Source organism: Salmo salar, chromosome ssa07 (genome assembly GCF_905237065.1).
Source record: "Salmo salar chromosome ssa07, Ssal_v3.1, whole genome shotgun sequence".
NCBI classification, from domain to species: domain Eukaryota; kingdom Metazoa; phylum Chordata; class Actinopteri; order Salmoniformes; family Salmonidae; genus Salmo; species Salmo salar.
In genome coordinates, this window is record NC_059448.1 from 6535674 (window position 1) to 6559391 (window position 23718).

At 41.5% G+C, this 23718-nt stretch overlaps 1 protein-coding gene across 2 annotated transcripts in view; it reads left to right on the forward strand.

Annotated features, from left to right (window-relative positions):
• Nucleotides 1-23718, forward strand: part of LOC106608509 (RNA binding protein, mRNA processing factor) — a 58150-nt gene that overhangs the window by 24854 nt on the left and 9578 nt on the right. Inside the window, exons 4-7 of one of the 2 annotated variants that reach the window (XM_014206455.2) lie at nucleotides 1053-1115; nucleotides 4689-4839; nucleotides 6580-6707; nucleotides 9778-9841. In XM_014206455.2, coding sequence (XP_014061930.1) covers nucleotides 1053-1115; nucleotides 4689-4839; nucleotides 6580-6707; nucleotides 9778-9840 — 405 coding nt within the window. In that variant the 3' untranslated portion in view covers nucleotide 9841. The remainder of the gene's footprint in view (nucleotides 1-1052; nucleotides 1116-4688; nucleotides 4840-6579; nucleotides 6708-9777; nucleotides 9842-23718) is intronic. The other variant, XM_045721467.1, reaches the window with a different exon arrangement.

Sequence of the window (23718 nt, forward strand, 5' to 3'; positions counted from 1 at the left end):
TCTCTCTCTCTCTCTCTCTCTCTCTCTGTCTTTCTAGAAAGCTTTCTACATCGCCCACTGTGGCTTAGCCTCTTGAGAACATGTTTAAAAACTCTCTCTACTTCCCCTCTCTTCTCTGTCTCTCTCTATCTCTCTCTCTCTCTCTACTTCCTCTCTCTTCTCCATGTCTCTCCCTCTCTCTCTCTCTCTCTCCACATCTCTTTTCTTCTCTCTCCCTCTCTGATGTTTGTGTTCAGGAATCTATGAAAAAGTGTCTCCCGTGTTCATAGCCAAAAATTGTTTTCAGCATAGAGACCTTCCTATTCCAAACTAGTACTGCATGTTTATGTCTTTTGATACCAACCAGTACTGCATATGTATGTCTTTTGATACCAAACCAGTACTGTATGTTTATGTCTTTTGATACCAAACCAGTACTGCATGTTTATGTCTTTTGATACCAACCAGTACTGCATATTTATGTCTTTTGATACCAAACCAGTACTGCATGTTTATGTCTTTTGCTCACACCTCTCTCCTAAATATTTGTCCCTGAACAAAAGTGAAGTCACAGAAAATGTAACACATGCACTAATGTTTTGGTGAAAGAAACACAGAACAGGGATTTATGCTTGGCTGCTACAATAAATGACAAGCCTGGAGAGTTCGCAAACAAGTGAACTCCTCTTTCTGCCTCTCCCTCTTTCTCATCTCCCTCTCTTTTCCCTCCCTCTTTCTCCCTCTCCCCCTCTCTCCCTCCCCCTCTTCTTTCCTCTCTCCCTCTCTCTTTCTAGTTCTTTCAAACACACTCGCTGCCCCTTTGCCCGTATTTGGGCATAGGGAGCTATGCACCATCCAGTGAATGTTGAACTCTTGGTGGACTCCACATTGCAGACCTCGAGTTCTCTCTGTCGCCATGATTTTAACAGAGAGAGAGAGAGAGAGGGAGAGAGAGAGAGAAAAACATGTCTATGTCACTCAGACAGAGAAGTGCGGAATCAGTATTATGCCTAAAACTCTGTTTCTTTCCTTTGTTCTGTCTCTTTTTTGTCTTGCCGGTTGTATCTCTCCAGCCAGTGGGGTTTGTCAGCTTTGACAGCCGATCAGAGGCAGAAGCTGCCAAGAATGCCTTGAACGTAAGTTATATGCCCTCATCAAGCTCAAGCACAGCCCAGTCTAACAGTGTTTTTAATGTTTATAATATGTGTTGCTAAATATATATTATAGGCACTCTTACGAACACCCAAATACATTTCTTGGCATCTGTACCTCTGAAAGCACATGATAGGCAAGTACAGATGTACGATCTTAATTTGATCTCTCTTTTGTTGCTGAGAATTTTCATGTGCAGATGAGCTTTGTGACGTACATAAATTCACTGAAAACCTGCACTAACACATGGTTATATTAACAGTATCGCACATTTCCATTCAAGCCTAATTTTGTCCAGCTAATAGCCTAACCACCGATCAAGCAACATTATGGTCTACAATTTCAAATCCTGTTACTGCAGGATTATTTTGCTACGACAATACTGACAACGATCAAAATGTGTCAATTCCCTCAACATTCCCTACATCATTTAATATCTGTGAAAGTCTTTTCAGTCAGGTTTTCAAATAAACCACATTTAATTTAATTTTACATAAAGCTTTGCCATCCCTTTGGATCATACAAGGTCAATCACTCTTAACGCAGTAGAATTAGCACTCCTTCCACACCGAAATAGCAGACATTGATCTAGGATTTGAATTTAATCTAGCTGATTTCAAGCAGAGGCTACCAACCTTGCTTGAGGAAATCATTGATGAGGCAGACAGACTGATGCAAAACAGGACTGATCCCGGCAAAGCTTTAAGTTTATCTATCGAAACAAAGATTCACAGAGAACGCAAAGAAAACTTTCAAATGCCTTTGTTTTTGTCATCTTCGTTTTTTTTAAATGAGTTATTCCAGCTTTATATTTACATATTATGTGCCTCTCGGGTGCAGAAATAAACCAATTTAAAGGTTATATTTGGGTCAATAATGACTACTTTATTACAGAATATCGCGTCTACTGAATCGAAATGGACCAATCCTCGAGATATTGTTGTACATATATCAAAGACGAAAAATGTAATTAAAAAGCAATGCTCACATTATTAGATCAGATCTAGGGTAGGTCTCAAATGAAACCCTCTGTAATGCTGAAAATGGTGTTCTTGTGTGCAGCCCATTTCCCCAGAGTCGTGTAAAGAACACCCCAGTGTCTATAGAAACCTTGTGCCCCCCCCCCCAAGTTTTCTGAGCAAAACATTTGAATGAAAAAAAAAAACGTTTTGGGTATTCTTTTGCATTTTAATTTTTGGACATAAAACTATCAGGAAATCAGCTCCAAGGGATTTTAATTTAAGAAATCTGTTCCCAAGTATTCCCACTCATAATAGAGAGACACTTGAACGTATACAAATGTAAGCAAGATTTGAAATGATTAGGTTTTAGTCAAACATTATATTAGGTTTGGGCTTCCTGAGGTTAATTTGCAGTCCATAAATTATTTGTAATTATGTTTCGGCCCCCCGACCACCCGCTCAAGAAAAAATCTGCCCGCGGCTCAATCTAGTTGATGACCCCTGGTCTATAGCTACATATTAAACTGTAGAATCTAGTTGGTGATCCCTGGTCTATAGCTACATATTAAACTGTAGAATCTATTTGGTGATCCCTGGTCTATAGCTACATATTAAACTGTAGAATCTATTTGGTGATCCCTGGTCTATAGCTACATATTAAACTGTAGAATCTAGTTGGTGATCCCTGGTCTATAGCTACATATTAAACTGTAGAATCTAGTTGGTGATCCCTGGTCTATAGCTACATATTAAACTGTAGAATCTAGTTGGTGATCCCTTGTCAAAAGCTACATATTCAACTGTAGAATCTAGTTGATGATCCCTGGCCTATAGCTACATATTAAACTGTAGTAGAAGAAGAAGAGGTACTCTATACATGTACTATCTGCCTTCACATCAAAACATATAAACCTGTTGGAGGTGTCGAGAAAACTGATAGGCGAAAATAACAATTTCAAGTCAGAGAATCAACTCTCCTCTGAACCTTTTGATTCTGAGTTCAAATTAAAGCAGTCCTCATTATGCCTGTGTAGCTTATTATACCCTCTGTAGCTTCAATTGGCAGAGGCTCAGAGAGTGGTGAGCCAAGGCAATCCTAGTTAATTCCTCCCTTCATGAGAACCGCGATCTCTCGCTTCTTTCAGCGCGGCTCTCTGCATGCCTGCTGGGACGGACCTAGAATCGACCCTAGGTGCGCACCACAGAACTCACTCCACGGGCTTCTCTCTTCATTGATCCGATTCGCTGTGTTTTTCTCTCCGTCTCCGACACACAAAGAAACTCTCATATCGGGGTTGATGTAAGGGTAGATAGCCAGCGGTTAATGCTGTGTTGTACTGTTGATTCACAACTCACAGCAAACAAACAGTGCCTTTGTTTCTGACGAAGAGGACCCATGTTCATCCTGCATTCCATATTTGTATCATCGGTCTCGGGTAGGGTTGGAACATTTTACAATCCTAGTCTTGGGGCTAAAAGTAATGGAGAAGGAAAAATGTTTTGGTAGAAAAGGGAGGTTTTTAATAATTGATGACAGAAATCAAAGTAACCTAACCTTGAGTCAGTTACTCGCAAGGGCCAAAATGTAGCTCCCCTGACTGTATGTTTTGCAGTGGAATCCGAAGAATTTGTCAGGGCTGTCGAAAGATCGCTTTGAGGTGTGGCGATCGCTGTGTGTTATGGTTGGTGGGGGTTTGAGGTCACAGTATTGGGTTACGCTCAGAGTTCGTGAGGGAAAGTGGCGACGTCAGTCTCGTGGCTTCCCTCTTCTATGCATTCTGCCGCTGACACAAGCGACATGGTATCCCCACCAAGCGACATGGTATCCCCACCAAGCGACATGGTATCCCCACCAAGCGACATGGTATCCCCACCAAGTTTGGGTCACCATGAACCAAACCTTAATGCTTGTGTCACCACATGCAACAGAATGAGAATGACGTTGTAATCCAAGTTGAATCCCTCAAGACCACGTTCTTCACAATAGCTCTTAGAATATCTCTTACAATAGCTTTTATAATAGCTCTTAGAATATCTCTTACAATAGCTTTTATAATAGCTCTTACAATATCTCTTACAATAGCTTTTATAATAGCTCTTAGAATATCTCTTACAATAGCTTTTATAATAGCTCTTAGAATATCTCTTACAATAGCTTTTATAATAGCTCTTAGAATATCTCTTACAATAGCTTTTATAATAGCTCTTAGAATATCTCTTACAATAGCTTTTATAATAGCTCTTACAATATCTCTTACAATAGCTTTTATAATAGCTCTTACAATGGTTCTCACAATATGGTTTCAAATGCCAGGCTTTTACATGTGATTTGGTCAGGATATGATTCGCTCGTTGAACACCAACAGTATATCATATTATAGAGGATATCTAAGTTACTGGATGGGTGTAACCAATATCTCTATATTTTAAAGACAGCCTAGATTTATAACTCTGTTCCATACATCGAATAGGCAGTGTGATTTCTTCCTAGAAACTAGGTGTATCTTTATTGTCAAGACAACAAAAGACAAACAAAGTTCTATGTTTTTTTAAATGTATTTTATTGTGTATTTCACCCTCTTCCTTTGAACTCAGGGTGTCCGCTTCGACCCGGAGATCCCCCAGACTCTGCGGCTGGAGTTTGCCAAAGCCAACACCAAGATGGCCAAGAACAAGCTGGTGGGCACTCCCAACCCTCCTCCCTCCCAGCAGAGCCCTGGCCCACAGTTCATCAACAGAGACCCATGTGAGTGTTCCTGTCTGTCTGTCAGACGCTGCTGCAGGGCCCTGCACCACTGATAAGTGGCAATCCCCTTACTTGGGGCGAAAATAGTAGGTCTTAACTGTAGCTACATTATAAACAGACTGTTATAATTGTACACACAGTGTTGATGTATGGGAGCTACATACAACCTAGATTTGAGCCATGTTGGAGTTAGAACTTAGGATCTCAAACTATACAGCTGAAGAAACATGTGTGTAGGTTTTCATTTATCAGTTATAAGACACCCTTGGTCAATGTTTATTTTTACATTTAGAGAGTTATCCAGTATGGAATGTTATGAAATTACTGTCTAAAAGTTTGTCTCTGGTCAATCAGTATGGTTTTAAATGAGGTTAATTAAGGACTAATATTCGTTCTCAAGCTCTCTCAAAACACATTCCCTTGTTAAATGAATGTTTAATAAACATTCTCTCTGTGCGGTACTAGCCTCTGTCATAATCCTACGCACCTAAACCCCTTGACTCTTGAGATTGTGTGGAATTCGCTGATGTAGCTCTGTACTGTTTTACGTCTAGTTAAATATTTTGTCAAGCGTTAAGTTGAACATAGGCCATCTGTGGATTGCGTGGTTGTAGCTAGATTCTTACTTATTGACCAAAACATGTTCTTATCTGAAATCTTTTTGCCGGAGGAGAGAGGGAGTATACTTGTTGGGTCCTTGTGGAATAGGGAAGGAAACGATGAATGAAGATTACGGCGTAATTGTCAACCAATCTCCAAAACAGAAATCAATGGCTGTCATTTTCTGATAAGGAGATACACTACCGGTCAAAAGGTTAAGAACACAATGTAGAAAATAGTAAAAATTAAGAAAAACTCTTGAATGAATAGGTGTTTTAAAAATGTTGACCGGTAGTGTATATCTGCCAGTTGATCTGAGAATACACTGAAATGGACAGTTTTTCAAGGCACATGGAACATGGAAGCCATTGTTATTGTTGTTGATATAGGTACAGCTATTGGTATTCTGTAGATCTATATGCTGCTGTCTGGAGATGACCTCCTCTTTCTATGAAAGAGGAGGCGGCAGGTAGCCTAGTGGTTAGAGCATTGGGCCAGTAACCTAAAGGTTGCTAGATCGAGTCCTTGAGCTGCCAAGGAAAAAAAGTGTTGTTCTACCGCTGAACAAGGCAGTTAACCCACTGTTCCTAGGCTGTCATTGGAAATAAGAATTTGTTCTTAACTGACTTGCCTAGTTAAATAAAGGTTAAAATATATATATATATATCAACTGTCCCATTAATGACTAGGGTATATCTTTTTGCTTTTAATCTGAAAGATTTTTAGTAGTGTAAATATCCACCTGCCCTCAACCGGTAGCCGATTCACTCTGTTCACCTTTAAACAATCTCACCATGTATATTTCTTAATTTCTCCCTCTTACCTCTATTTCAAGTCACGTTCACTCTGTAATACCTCACTCACTGCATCACAGTAGTCTAAAGTTCCTTCTTCGCCTCATCTCCTCTCTTCCAACCACAATGGTCTAAATATAGAGGATACGCGAAAGCAATATGGCGGAATTTCACAGGGAGACTCCCTTTCACCTATCCAGGTCTTTCAGATCAACGCTTACAAAAGAGAGGAGATCACTTATGACGTGTGTACCTACATGTCACACATCCCTCCACCCTGTCTGTTCCCACTCATCCACTCCTTCCGTCACTCCTCACCGTTCTCCTCCTCTTCTTGTCTCCACAGATGAGCTCACAGTACCCGCTCTATACCCTGGCGGCCCAGACATGTGGGCGTCATACCCGCTGTACCCGGCGGAGCTGTCGCAAGCCCTCCCTCCTGCTTTCTCCTACCCCTCCTCACTCCACACTCAGGTAACGCGAACACCTGAGCCCACACCTACCTAACCTACCACACCTATCTGCCTACCTTTATTTATCCCTTATTTTACCAGGTCAGTTGACTGAGAACGCATTCTCATTTACAGCAACGACCTGGGAAATAGTTACAGGGAAGAGGAGGATGAATGAGCCAATTGGAAGCTGGGGATGATTAGGTGGCTATGATGGTATGAGGGCCAGATTGGGAATTTAGCCAGGACACCAGGGTTAACACGCCTACTCTTACCATAAGTGCCATGGGATCTTTAGTGACCAACAGAGAGTCAGGACACCCGTTTAACATCCCATCTGTAAGACAGCACCCTACACAGGGCAATGTCCCCAATCACTGCCCTGGGGCAATGGGATAAAAAAAACATTTGACCTAAAGAAAGAGTTCCTCCTACCGGCCCTCCAACAGCACTTCCAGCAGCATCTAGTCTCCCATCTAGGGACCAACCAGGACCAACCCTGCTTAGCTTCATAGGCAAGCCTGCAGTGGAATGCTGCCCTACCTACCTACAGTTGAAGTCGGAAGTCCACATACACTTAGGTTGGAGTCATTAAAACTTGTTTTTCAATCACTCCATAAAGTTCTTGTTAACAAACTATAGTTTTGGCAAGTCGGTTAGGACATCTACAGTGTGTATGACATAAGTAATTTTTCCAATAATTGTTTACAGGCGGAATATTTCACTTATAAGTCACTGTATCACAATTCCAGTGGATCAGAAGTTCACATAAACTAAGTTGACTGTGCCTTTAAACAGCTTGGAAATTCCAGAAAATGATGTCATGGATTTAGAAGCTTCTGATAGGCTAATTGACATAATTTGAGTCAACTGGAGGTGTACCTGTGGATGTATTTCAAGGCTTACCTTCAAATTCAGTGCCTCTTTGCTTGACATCATGGGAAAATCAAAAGAAATCAGCCAAGACCTCAGAAAAGAAATGGTAGACCTCCACAAGTCTGTTTCATCCTTGGGAGCATTTTCCAAATGCCTGAAGGTACCACGTTCATCTGTACAAACAATAGTACGCAAGTATAAACACCATGGGACCACGCAGCCGTCATACCTCTCAGGAAGGAGATGTGTTCTGTCTCCTAGAGATAAACGTACTTTGGCGCGAAAAGTGCAAATCAATCCCAGAACAACAGCAAAGGCCCTTGTGAAGATGCTGGAGGAAACAGGTACAAAAGTATCTATATCCACAGTAAATCAAGTCCTATAATTGACATAACCTGAAAGGCCACTCAGCAAGGAAGAAGCCACTGTTCCAAAACCGCCATAAAAAAGCCAGACTACGGTTTGCAACTGCACATGGGGACAAAGATTGTACTTTTTGGAGAAATGTCCTCTGGTCTGATGAAACAGAAATAGAACTGTTTGGCCATAATGATCATTGTTATGTTTGGAGGAAAAGGGGGGAGGCTTGCAAGCCGAAGAACACCATCCCAACCGTGAAGCACGGGGGTGGCAGCATCGTCTTGTGGTGGTGCTTTGCTGCAGGAGGGACTGGTGCACTTCACAAAATAGATGGCATCATGAGGTTGGAAAATTATGTGGATATATTGAAGCAACATCTCAAAACATTACTCAGGAAGTTAAAGGTTGGTCAGGAATGTCAGGAATTGTGAAAAACTGAGTTTAAATGTATTTGGCTAAGGTGTATGTAAACTTCCTGAGCGGTATGACGGCTGCGTGGTCCCATGGTGTTTATACTTGTGTACTATTGTTTGTACAGATGAGCGTCGTATCTTTAGGAGTTTGGAAATTGCTCCCAAGGATGAACCAGACTTGTGGAGGTCTACAAGTTTTTTTCTGAAGTCTTGACTGATTTCTTTTGATTTTCCCATGATGTCAAGCAAAGAGGCACTGAGTTTGAAGGTAGGCCTTGAAATACATCCACAGGTATACCTCCAATTGACTCAAATGATGTCAATTTGCCTATCAGAAGCTTCTAAAGCCATGACATCATTTTCTGGAATTTTCCAAGCTGTTTAAAGGCACAGTCAACTTAGTATATGTAAACCTCTGACGCACTGGAATTGTGATACTGTGAATTATAAGTGAAATAATCTGTCTGTAAACAGTTGTTGGAAAAATGACTTGTTTCATTCACAAAGTAGATGTCCTAACCGACTTGCCAAAACTATAGTTTGTTAACAAGAAATGTGTGGGGTGGTTGAAAAATGAGTTTTAATTACTCTAACCTAAGTGTATGTGAACTTCCGACTTCAACTGTATCTACCACATACCTACCTACCCTCCTACCACCTACCTACCTACATACCACCTACCTACCTACCTACCTACATACCACCTACCTACCTACCTACCTACCAAGCTACCAACCTACCTACCTACCTACCACCTATCTACTTACCTACCTACCTACTACCTACCTACCTACCTACCTACCCACCTATTTAAAAGAGAACAAAGGAAAATTAAATTACATTTCGATAAAATCTGCACCGTCCCTAAACTAAGTTACGTAAATAGTAAAAGTAAAATAAATGATTAAGTTGGCTAGCTATCTAATGAGCTAATGCTGGTTAGTTGTTCAAACCTGGTGATTTACATATACACCTCTTTTCGTAGACATTGATTTCATCCATTCCATCTATTTGCTTTTTATGGGCTATAATGGCTTGATTACACACACACGCACACACACACACACACACAAAAAAAATAGGCTTCTGTGTTTTCACTTAGGGCGAGAAGTGCATGAGTTCATTAGGCTCTGAATCAGGTGATTCTGAATGAGTCGATTCTGGTTTCAAATTATTTGATTCATGACTTGAATCTCAGCAGGTTGACACTGGTTAACTGAATCAATTCTTATGACCTGAAGTATGGAGTCAACTCTGTTAAAATGTATCTTAGAAGATTGACTGAATATTTGGTGTAATGAATATGAAGGAATTTACTTGAAAAGGAGTGAGTCGACTCTTTTAAAATTAATCTTAGAGGTTTAACTGAATGTCTGGTGTTCTGAATATGAGCGAGTGGACTCCTTTGAAGTGAATCATGTTGCTGGTGTGCCTTTTGTTCAGATTCGCTGGCTCCCTCCTGCAGATGGAACTCCCCAGGGATGGAAGTCCAGGCAGTTCTGTTGAGGTATGTGTAACGTGACAGACACACACACAGACGTACATACACACCTACACACACACACACACACACACACACACACACACACACACACACACACACACACACACACACACACACACACACAGACGTGCGTATGCACACACACAGAGATGTGCATACACATACATTACACAATACTGTTGTAGTACTCCAAACGAGTCTCGGTCTCAAGTCCGGTCTCGATACCAAATTTTGAGTGTCTTGGTCTTGTCTTGGTTTCGTATACATTTGTACTCGGTCTCGGACAGTGAGGACTCATAATTCCTTCCTGAGACTAGTACTCATAATTATCAGCTTCCATTCTGTCAGTGCAGTGAAACTGATTCGCCAGGCCAAATATATACACTCCTTTCTTGATTCATTTATAATGAACAGTCTTTATATCTTTAATAGACATGTCTGTGCAGTGGTGAACCTATTTGACCTACACTACCGGTCAAACGTTTTAGAACACCTAGTCATTCAAGGGTTTTTATTTTAACTATTTTCTACATTGTATAATACTAGTGAAGACATTAAAACTATGAAATAATACATATGGAATCATGTAGTAACCAAAAAATTGTTAAACAAATCTAAATATATTTTAGATTTCAGATTCTTCAAATAGCCACCCTTTGCCTTGATGATAGCTTTGTACACTCTTGGCATTCTCTCAACCAGCTTCACCTGGAATGCTTTTCCAACAGTCTTGAAGGAGTTTCCACAGATGCCGAGTCCTTGTTGACTGCTTTTCCTTCACTCTGCGGTCCGACTTGTGCCAAACCATCTCAACCAGCTTCATGAGGTAGTTACCTGGAATGCATTTCAATTAACAGGTGTGCCTTAAGCTAATTTGTGGAATTTATTTCCTTCTTAATGCATTTGAGCCAATCAGTTGTGTTGTGACAGGGTAGGGGGTATATAGAAGATAGCCCTATTTGGTAAAATACCAAGTCCATCTTATTATGGAAAGAACAGCTCAAATAAGCAAAGAGAAATGACAGTCCATCATTACTTGAAGACATGAAGGTCAGTCAATACGGAAAATGTCAAGAACTTTGAAAGTTTCTTCATGTGCAGTTGCAAAAGCCATCAAGCGATATGATGAAACTGGCTCTCATGAGGACCGCCACAGCAATGGAAGACTGAGAGTTGCCTCAGCTGCAGAGGATAACTTCATAAGAGTTACCAGCCTCAGAAATTGCAGCCCAAGAATTCAAGGCACACTTAACCAGCATGTCTACCACAGCATTCTGCGATACGCCATCCCATCTGGTTTGGGCTTAGTGGGACTATCATTTGTTTTTCAACAGGATAATGACCCAACACACTTCCAGGCTGTGTAAGGGCTATTTTACCAAGAAGGAGAGTGATGGAGTGCTGCATCAGATGACCTGGCCTCCACAATCACTCGACCTCAACCAAATTGAGATGGTTTGGCATAAGTCGGACCGCAGAGTGAAGGAAAAGCAGCCAACAAGTTCTCAGCATATGTGGAAACTCCTTCAAGACAGTTGGAAAAGCATTCCTCATGAAGATGGTTGAGAGAATGCCAAGACTGTGCAAAGCTGTCATCAAGGCAAACGGTGGCTACTTGAAGAATCTCAAATATAAAATATATTTTGATTCGTTTCTTGATTCCATATGTGTTATTTCATAGTTTTGATGTCTTTACTATTATTCTACAACTATTGGTTAGAGCCTGTAAGTAAGAATTTCACTGTAAGGTCTACACCTGTTGTATTCGGCGCACGTGACAAATACTTTGATTTTATTTTATTTGTAAAAATTTTTTTGTAAAAATAAAGAAAAACCTTTGAATGAGTAGGTGTTCTAAAGCTTTTGACTGGAAGTGTAGGTCTTCAGTGTTTGACAGGCTAGGGATTCTGAAAGGACAGCAACTGTGATTCCAGGGCACTCATGTATGAGTGCACTTTCTGTAAAACACAATGGGCCAGTGGTGTAGTGGAGGGAATACACAGGTATATGCCATATATTTAATTTCAGTGGGAACTCACTTCTTAATCCTTACTGATGCATATCAAAGTAGTATAGTGGATGTGTACGACTTATCAATTATGTAGTGCAACAGAGAAATCGTGTACAAATTAGCCTACACAATCGCAAAGCACGTGAAATATGTTCACATGCGGGCCGTACACATAGCCTAGTTTCAGATGAACTAGCCGACAACAAAAGATAGCTTGCTAGACCGTGGAAAAACTTCTGGTCGCTATTGCGTAGAGAGATTTGTTGGCCTTTGTGAAGGCAGGTTTCCATGATTTTTTTGTTAAAACGGTCCCACCCATTACAAGTCAAAATGTGATTGGTTGATTCCACTGTCACTCCAAAATGTTGCCCTAATACAGTTGAATGGCAGATGCCTAGAATCTAGCTTCTGATGGCCGAGCCAATGGCTGACTTAGCTAGCTAGATTCATCTCCCCAGAGACCACCAAAGAAAAATCCTGATTGGATCTTTTTTTCTCTCTCGCTTCAGTGTTAACCCATTCATTTCCAACAAAAACTCAAGAGATTAAATCAGAGCATCATTGAAAAGAATAATATAATTATTATTTTATAAATCCTTAACCTTTCTCTGAAGGTGTAGAAGGCCCTCATTGTTCTCCACTGTGTTTAGGTTATTAATCATTTATAGAGTGTCTCTATTTGCCCTCAACATGCATTTTTTTCACTATTCTAAATGTCTAAAGATTCCAGATGTTGTTCTGAAATATGAACACAGAAATACTGGACATTTTGAACTCTTATTATGGTTGCGATTTGACAAAATTACTTGAAATGGACTCAAATACTTCTGGTCTCGGTCTCGGACCCCTTGTCCCCCTCCCGGTCTTGACTCGGTCTCGGTCTCGCCCCCTGTCTGGTCTTGTTCTTGACTCGGTCTCGCCCCCTATCTGGTCTTGTTCTTGACTCGGTCTCGCCCCCTGTCTGGTCTTGTTCTTGACTCGGTCTCGCCCCCTGTCTGGTCTTGTTCTTGACTCGGTCTCGCCCCCTGTCTGGTCTTGTTCTTGACTCGGTCTCGCCCCCTATCTGGTCTTGTTCTTGACTCGGTCTCGCCCCCTGTCTGGTCTTGTTCTTGACTCGGTCTCGCCCCCTGTCTGGTCTTGTTCTTGACTCGGTCTCGCCCCCTGTCTGGTCTTGTTCTTGACTCGGTCTCGCCCCCTGTCTGGTCTTGTTCTTGACTCGGTCTCGCCCCCTGTCTGGTCTTGTTCTTGACTCGGTCTCGCCCCCTGTCTGGTCTTGTTCTTGACTCGGTCTCGCCCCCTGTCTGGTCTTGTTCTTGACTCGGTCTCGCCCCCTATCTGGTCTTGTTCTTGACTCGGTCTCGCCCCCTGTCTGGTCTTGTTCTTGACTCGGTCTCGCCCCCTGTCTGGTCTTGTTCTTGACTCGGTCTCGCCCCCTGTCTGGTCTTGTTCTTGACTCGGTCTCGCCCCCCTGTCTGGTCTTGTTCTTGACTCAGACTTGATTTGCTCCGGTCTTGGTCTTGAATCGGTCTCGCTTTAGGTGGTCTTGAACACAACACTGGTACACACACACAAACACACACACACACACACACACACTTGTAATTATTATGGTCTGGTCTAATAACTTATGGGTATTGCAATTGAAAATGCTTCAGTAAATGCTAGGACACAACATACTGAACACATTCATAGGAATAACACACACGGTCAACTTTCACGGGGTAAGTAGTATTTAGTAGTATGTAAGTAGTAAGTAGTATGACAGTCTCATTGGAACTAAGGCTCATGAACAACAATTTATTCAGCATTATACAACCTGTAAACAACCTGACCATGACAACATAAAATACCTTGTAATGTCCTCTTTGCATCCAGATTCACCCGCTGGCCACTCACTTCCTGGTAAAAGGCACTAAAATATATTTTCATTTATTTTTTCCTCCCAGGTCATAGCCCAGTAAGCCAGTCTCTCAATTGATGTCATGCATTTTTTCTTAGATATGAAACATCAAAGGCAATGACTCAAACAGAATGAAGAATCATCTCTGGGGGCTATGTTTTAAAGGTCCGATGCAGTTGTTTTGATCTCAATATCAAATCCTTTTCTGGGTAACAATTAAGTACCTTTCTTACTGTACCTTTAATTGTTTTCAATTGAAATGGTAAAAATAAACAAAAAATAAACAAAACTTTATTAGCAAAGAGCAATTTCTTATGTAAGAATTTAGCTAGAACCGTGGGGAGATGAAAACGGTAAACTAGTCGTTATTGGCAGATAGGTTTGGAACTCTCTTTCTTATTGGTCTATTAACTAATTTATTTTACCAGACAGGCCAAAACTCCATCCCACCAAAACAGCCTGAAATTTCAGGTGGTCTTTTCAAACAGCTCTTACACCAAAAATGGCATTATTATACTTTTCACAATTGCACGGTATTATTCCAATCTCATAGTGTGGAAATATAGATAAAACTTAGAGAAATAACATTTTTGACTCCACTGGGCCTTTAATACTGACTGATAGCTGGAGGGAGATGACATTGAGATGCATGGCTTCCACCTGTATTCAGGATACCTACCATACATCCTGTATTCAGGGTACCTGCCATACTCTTCCTGTATCCAGTGTACCTGCCATACTCTTTCTGTATTCAGTGTACCTGCCATACTCTTTCTGTATTCAGGGTACCTGCCATACTCTTTCTGTATTCAGGGTACCTGCCATACATCCTGTATTCAGGGTACCTGCCATACATTCTGTATTCAGGGTACCTGCCATACTCTTTCTGTATTCAGGGTACCTGCCATACTCTTCCTGTATTCGGGGTACCTGCCATACTATTTCTGTATTCAGGGTACCTGCCATACATCCTGTATTCAGGGTACCTGCCATACATTCTGTATTCAGGGTACCTGCCATACTCTTTCTGTATTCAGGGTACCTGCCATACTCTTCCTGTATTCGGGGTACCTGCCATACTATTTCTGTATTCAGGGTACCTGCCATACATCCTGTATTCAGGGTACCTACCATACTCTTCCTGTATTCGGGGTACCTACCATACTCTTCCTGTATTCAGGGTACCTGCCATACATCCTGTATTCGGGGTACCTTCCATACTCTTCCTGTTTTCGGGGTACCTGCCATACATCCTGTATTCAGTGTACCTGCCATACTCTTTCTGTATTCAGGGTACCTGCCATACATTCTGTATTCAGGGTACCTGCCATACTCTTTCTGTATTCAGGGTACCTGCCATACTCTTCCTGTATCCAGTGTACCTGCCATACTCTTTCTGTATTCAGGGTACCTGCCATACTCTTCCTGTATTCGGGGTACCTGCCATACTCTTCCTGTATTCAGGGTACCTGCCATACTCTTCCTGTATTCGGGTACCTGCCATACTCTTCCTGTATTCAGGGTACCTGCCATACTCTTCCTGTATTCGGGGTACCTGCCATACTCTACCTGTATTCAGGGTACCTGCCATACTCTACCTGTATTCAGGGTACCTGCCATACTCTTCCTGTATTCGGGGTACCTGCCATACTCTACCTGTATTCAGGGTACCTGCCATACTCTACCTGTATTCAGGGTACCTGCCATACTCTTCCATCATTACAGATAGCATACTGTAGTAATGTCACACCTCTAGATAGTTGTACAGTCAACATGTTGAAGGTTTCCAGTCATAACCTCTAGATAGTTATACAGTCAACATGGTGAAGGTATCCAGTCATAACCTCTAGATAGTTGTACAGTCAACATGATGAAGGTTTCCAGTCATAACCTCTAGATAGTTGTACAGTCAACATGATGAAGGTTTCCAGTCATAACCTCTAGATAGTTATACAGTCAACATGATGAAGGTATCCAGTCATAACCTCTAGATAGTTGTACAGTCAACATGAGGAAGGTTTCCAGTCATAACCTCTAGATGGTTATACAGTCAACATGATGAAGGTTTCCAGTCATAACCTCTAGATAGTTGTACAGTCAACATGTTGAAGGTTTCCAGTCATAACCTCTAGATGGTTATACAGTCAACATGATGAAGGTTTCCAGTCATAACCTCTAGATGGTTATACAGTCAACATGATGAAGGTTTCCAGTCATAACCTCTAGATGGTTATACAGTCAACATGTTGAAGGTTTCCAGTCATAACCTCTAGATAGTTGTACAGTCAACATGTTGAAGGTTTCCAGTCATAACCTCTAGATAGTTGTACAGTCAACATGATGAAGGTATCCAGTCATAACCTCTAGATAGTTGTACAGTCAACATGATGAAGGTTTCCAGTCATAACCTCTAGATGGTTATACAGTCAACATGTTGAAGGTTTCCAGTCATAACCTCTAGATAGTTATACAGTCAACATGTTGAAGGTTTCCAGTCATAACCTTTAGATAGTTGTACAGTCAACATGTTGAAGGTTTCCAGTCATAACCTCTAGATAGTTGTACAGTCAACATGATGAAGGTATCCAGTCATAACCTCTAGATAGTTATACAGTCAACATGTTGAAGGTTTCCAGTCATAACCTCTAGATAGTTGTACAGTCAACATGTTGAAGGTATCCAGTCATAACCTCTAGATAGTTATACAGTCAACATGATGAAGGTTTCCAGTCATAACCTCTAGATAGTTATACAGTCAACATGTTGAAGGTTTCCAGTCATAACCTCTAGATAGTTGTACAGTCAACATGTTGAAGGTTTCCAGTCATAACCTCTAGATAGTTGTACAGTCAACATGTTGAAGGTTTCCAGTCATAACCTCTAGATAGTTATACAGTCAACATGATGAAGGTTTCCAGTCATAACCTCTAGATAGTTATACAGTCAACATGATGAAGGTTTCCAGTCATAACCTCTAGATAGTTGTACAGTCAACATGATGAAGGTTTCCAGTCATAACCTCTAGATAGTTATACAGTCAACATGATGAAGGTTTCCAGTCATAACCTCTAGATAGTTATACAGTCAACATGATGAAGGTTTCCAGTCATAACCTCTAGATAGTTGTACAGTCAACATGTTGAAGGTTTCAGTGGATCCCTTTGCACTACTGCTGATTATTTAGAATTCTATTTTTGTTGTGTTTACAACAATAGTTACAATGTAACACATTGCAGGGACATGGCAGTGGGTTTAAAGGCTGTAGAAGAAATGACTCAACTCTAAACAGGACAGCTGCATCACTGCATGGAATAGTCAACAGTAACCGATCCGATTGTGGTACATGCTCATCTGTCGGTAGACAAGCACAACTCTGTTATACAAAGAAGCCACAAAACCACACTCCCTGCTCGTGTGTATGTGTGTGTGTTTGTTCGGCGCCAGTCATATAGTCACCAGACCCCCCCTCCTCCATTCCCAAAGGCTCAGACAGGAAGAAACATGTTCCCGAGACCCCCAAAGGAAAAAGGGAGAGATGAGAAGGGGTGAAGCGCAGATAGGGGAGGGTTAAGACTTACTGTTGATTGGTGCTAGTTCTATTGTGCCGTTCCCCCTAACCCTGCTCCCAGCTCTAGAAACACACAGGCTGTTTTCAGAGGAGGCAAGGACAAAGAAAAACTGACCGTAAATACGATTCCCCCCCCGCTCTTTATCTGTCTATCTTTCTTTCCTTTTGGGGATTCTGGTTCCTCAAGGGGGCAGCGAGGAAGGGAGTGGACAAGGGAGGGGTTTTAGGGACATAAGTGCCCTTCTATCAAACGGAGCTGAAGTCATGTATACGGTCAGGCTGCCCCAGTGGATATTAACCCCTTGATCAAAGAACAACATCCCTGCATCCCGCACTGATTAGGATCAGAGTCAATTGTTGTTTTCTGATTAATTGGTCTGTTTATGGATTAGAGTCAATGGTTGTTTCCTGATTATTTGGGCTATTTTGAGATCAGAGTCAATGGTTGTTTCATAATTACTTGGGCTGTTTATTGAAACTGCACTCATCTACTGTACAAAGACTTGAACATATCTAAAGAAACTCCCTAAAGAGGAGGACTTACAGGAAGTCGAGAGCTTGGAACTGTCTGCAAAAAGAGGATTCTGAGATAATTGGCTTTAATGTTCCGAACCCTCATTGGTTTGAATGGTGTCAGCAATTTGAACTTAATATTACTTTGAACTTAACAACGTGAATTGAGGTATTTATAGTACTATAGGTGGAGAACATTGAACAGAACAAGGCTATGCCAATAACTACATTTTGAACAAAAATCCATATAGTGTCACGGCTTCCACCGAAGTCGGCTCCTCTCCTTGTTCGGGCGACGTTCGGCGATCGACGTCACCGGCTTTCTAGCCATTGCCGCTTCATTTTTCATATATCTTGTCTTGTTTCCATACACACCTGGTTTTCATTTCCCCAATTAATCTACTTGTATTTAACCCTCTGTTTCCCATCATGTTTTGTGTGTAATTGTTTCATGTTATTGTGGTGTTAGTTAACTCGCTTTACTTTTATGTTCTGTGTTTTTGAGCATGTTTGATTTATGTAGTGCTCTCGTTTATGGAACTATAATAAAAGTGCGCCTGTTCATTACACTCTGCTCTCCTGCACCTGACTTCACCTCCAATACACCTTTTGACAGATAGAAAGTTATATAAGTCAGTCCCAAGCTCTCGATATGCACGTGATTACATACAAACATACGCATATGCACGCCTCTGCAGGCACACACGCACACACACACACACACACTCTCTCTCTCACACACACACAAACACATCTCCCACTTTCCACACTACACCCACCACCCCACCACACTAATCGCACACACTAATCCTCACCCTCCCAACACATCCCCAAAATCCCCACAATTGGCATCTAAACGTGTAAAGGCATCCTGAGACAGGATCCCATAAGATCCAGTAAGCTTTGTCCCCATTATAATACATAACGCCATCTATTTCCTGTGACGTTTGGGAAAAGGATAATGAAGTTAAGTTCAAAGGGCTTTGTTTATCCTTGCCCTTTTCAGCTGTGGCTTTTTCTGCAGCTGTGCCAACTCACGGTGGTAGACTAGTACTGACCTCATGCCTTTCTCCAGCATCGCTATGCTAAATGAATTGGTCATAAACGTAGGTATGTGATATTTTAAGACAATAAGTATGTACATAAGATCAAGAGTGCCCATCTATTTAAATCAGTGCTTTCCAGTCAACTACTGTACATTAAAGGTTATACTTGTAACATGTCCACCTGCAATGTGGGGTGGCAGGTAGCCTAGTGGTTAGAGCGTTGGGCCAGTAACCAAAACGTGGCTGGATCGAATCCTTGAGCTGTCAAGGTAAAAATCTATTGTTCTGAACAAGGCAGTTAACCCACCGTTCCCTGGTAGGCTGTCTTTGTAAATAAGAATTTGTTCTTAACTGACTTGCCTCGTTAAATATATAATAGCTGTAAATGTCCATAACATATCAGTAGTAATACAGGAATAAAAAGTGTCAAATGGCAAAGTAGCTTTCTTATCATGGCTAGTCAAACCAGCCTGTTATGCTATGTACATCTTCCTGTTTTACAATTGGTCGTCATTCGCAAGGTTGACAAAAATGTTAAAAAAAATATTGGCAGCACAAAACTGCAAAAGTTATCTTTGGGATTATGATAAGCGAGGTAAGAAAACAATAAGCCATTCCAAGCATTTCTAAGTGGTCTCCTTCAGAAACCCGGATGAAAATCTAAATCATCGTGACATGATTAGCCTTGCTACTGGTATATCCTCACTACTGGTATATCCGCACTACTGGTATAGCCTCACTACTGGTATATCCTCACTACTGTATATATCCTCACTACTGTATATATCCTCACTACTGTATATATCCTCGCTACTGTATATATCCTCACTACTGTATATAACCTCACTACTGGTATATCCTCACTACTGGTATATCCTCACTACTGGTATATATCCTCACTACTGTATATATCCTCGCTACTGTATATATCCTCTCTACTGGTATATCCTCGCTACTGGTATATCCTCACTACTGTATATATCCTCACTACTGTATATATCCTCACTACTGGTATATCCTCACTACTGGTATATCCTCACTACTGGTATATATCCTCACTACTGTATATATCCTCGCTACTGTATATATCCTCGCTACTGTATATAGCCTCGCTACTGTATATATCCTCACTACTGTATATATCCTCGCTACTGTATATATCCTCGCTACTGGTATATCCTCGCTACTGCATATATCCTCGCTACTGTATATATCCTCGCTACTGGTATATCCTCGCTACTGTGTATAGCCTCGCTACTGTATATAGCCTCGCTACTGGTATAGCCTCGCTACTGTATATAGCCTCACTACTGTATATATCCTCGCTACTGGTATATCCTCGCTACTGTATATATCCTCGCTACTGTATATATCCTCGCTACAGTATATATCCTCGCTACTGTATATATCCTCGCTACTGGTATAGCCTCACTACTGTATATAGCCTCGCTACTGTATATAGCCTCGCTACTGTATATATCCTCACTACTGTATATATCCTCACTACTGTATATATCCTCGCTACTGTATATATCCTCGCTACTGGTATATCCTCACTACTGTATATATCCTCACGACTGTATATATCCTCGCTACTGGTATATGCTCACTACTGTATATATCCACGCTACTGTATATATCGTCGCTACTGGTATATCCTCGCTACTGTATATATCCTCGCTACTGGTATATCCTCGCTACTGTATATAACCTCGCTACTGTATATATCCTCACTACTGGTATATCCTCTCTACTGTATATATCCTCGCTACTGTATATAACCTCGCTACTGTATATAGCCTCACTACTGTATATAACCTCGCTACTGTATATATCCTCACTACTGTATATATCCTCACTACTGTATATAGCCTCACTACGGTATATATCCTCGCTACTGGTATATCCTCGCTACTGTATATATCCTCGCTACTGGTATATCCTCGCTACTGGTATATCCTCGCTACTGGTATAGCCTCACTACTGTATATGTCCTCGCTACGGGTATATCCTCGCTACTGTATATATCCTTGCTACTGTATATATCCTCGCTACTGTATATAGCCTCGCTACTGGTATATCCTCTCTACTGTATATATCCTCGCTACTGGTATATCCTCACTACTGGTATATCCTCGCTACTGGTATAGCCTCTCTACTGTATATATCCTCACTACTGTATATAGCCTCACTACTGTATATATCCTCGCTACTGTATATATCCTCGCTACTGGTATATCCTCGATACTGTATATATCCTCGCTACTGTATATATCCTCGCTACTGGTATATCCTCACTACTGGTATATAGCCTCTCTACTGTATATAGCCTCACTACTGGTATATCCTCACTACTGGTATATAGCCTCTCTACTGTATATAGCCTCACTACTGGTATATAGCCTCACTACTGTATATAACCTCTCTACTGTATATATCCTTGCTACTGGTATAGCCTCTCTACTGGTATAGCCTCACTACTGGTATAGCCTCGCTACTGGTATAGCCTCACTACTGTATATATCCTCGCTACTGGTATAGCCTCTCTACTGGTAAATCCTCACTACTGTATATATCCTCGCTACTGGTATAGCCTCTCTACTGGTATATCCTCACTACTGGTATAGCCTCGCTACTGGTATAGCCTCACTACTGTATATATCCTCGCTACTGGTATAGCCTCTCTACTGGTATATCCTCACTACTGGTATAGCCTCGCTACTGTGTATATCCTCACTACTGGTATATCCTCGCTACTGGTATAGCCTCACTACTGTATATATCCTCGCTACTGGTATAGACTCACTACTGTATATATCCTCGCTACTGGTATAGCCTCGCTACTGTGTATAGCCTCGCTACTGTATATATCCTCGCTACTGGTATAGCCTCGCTACTGTATATAGCCTCACTACTGTATATAGCCTCGCTACTGTATATATCCTCGCTACTGGTATATCCTCGCTACTGTGTATATCCTCGCTACTGGTATATCCTCGCTACTGGTATAGCCTCGCTACTGTATATATCCTCGCTACTGGTATAGCCTCGCTACTGTATATATCCTCGCTACTGGTATATCCTCACTACTGGTATAGCCTCGCTACTGTATATATCCTCGCTACTGGTATAGCCTCACTACTGTATGTATCCTCGCTACTGGTATATCCTCGATACTGTATATATCCTCGCTACTGTATATATCCTCGCTACTGTATATATCCTCGCTACTGGTATAGCCTCACTACTGTATATATCCTCGCTACTGGTATATCCTCGCTACTGGTATATCCTCGCTACTGGTATATCCTCGCTACTGTATATAGCCTCACTACTGTATATATCCTCGCTACTGGTATATCCTCGCTACTTGTATATCCTCGCTACTGGTATATCCTCTCTACTGTATATATCCTCGCTACTGGTATAGCCTCACTACTGTATATATCCTCGCTACTGGTATATCCTCTCTACTGTATATATCCTCGCTACTGGTATAGCCTCGCTACTGTATATATCCTCGCTACTGTATATATCCTCGCTACTGTATATATCCTCGCTACTGTATATAGCCTCGCTACTGTTATATCCTCGCTACTGGTATATCCTCGCTACTGGTATAGCCTCACTACTGTATATATCCTCGCTACTGGTATATCCTCGCTACTGGTATATCCTCGCTACTGGTATATCCTCGCTACTGTGTATATCCTCGCTACTGGTATATCCTTGCTACTGGTATAGCCTCGCTACTGTATATATCCTCGCTACTGGTATAGCCTCGCTACTGTATATATCCTCGCTACTGGTATATCCTCACTACTGGTATAGCCTCGCTACTGTATATATCCTCGCTACTGGTATAGCCTCACTACTGTATATATCCTCGCTACTGGTATATCCTCGCTACTGTATATATCCTCGCTACTGTATATATCCTCGCTACTGTATATATCCTCGCTACTGGTATAGCCTCACTACTGTATATATCCTCGCTACTGGTATATCCTCGCTACTGGTATATCCTCACTACTGTATATAGCCTCACTACTGTATATATCCTCGCTACTGGTATATCCTCGCTACTGGTATATCCTCGCTACTGGTATATCCTCTCTACTGTATATATCCTCGCTACTGGTATAGCCTCACTACTGTTTATATCCTCGCTACTGGTATATCCTCTCTACTGTATATATCCTCGCTACTGGTATAGCCTCGCTACTGTATATATCCTCGCTACTGTGTATATCCTCGCTACTGTATATATCCTCGCTACTGTATATAGCCTCGCTACTGTATATATCCTCGCTACTGTATATAGCCTCGCTAGTGTTATAGCCTCGCTAGTGTATATATCCTCACTACTGGTATCGCCTCGCTACTGTATATAGCCTCGCTACTGTATATAGCCTCGCTACCGTTATAGCCTCGCTACTGTATATAGCCTCGCTAGTGTTATAGCCTCACTACTGGTATAGCCTCGCTACTGTATATAGCCTCGCTACTGTATATAGCCTCGCTACTGGTATATCCTCTCTACTGTATATAGGCTCGCTACTGTATATAGCCTCGCTAGTGTTATAGCCTCACTAATGGTATAGCCTCACTACTGGTATAGACTCACTACTGGTATAGCCTCGCTAGTGTTATAGCCTCGCTACTGGTATAGACTCACTACTGGTATAGACTCGCTAGTGTTATAGCCTCGCTACTGGTATAGACTCACTACTGGTATAGCCTCGCTAGTGTTATAGCCTCTCTACTGGTATAGCCTCGCTACTGATATAGCCTCGCTACTGTTATTTTTCACTGTCTTTTTACTGTTGTTTTTATTTCTTT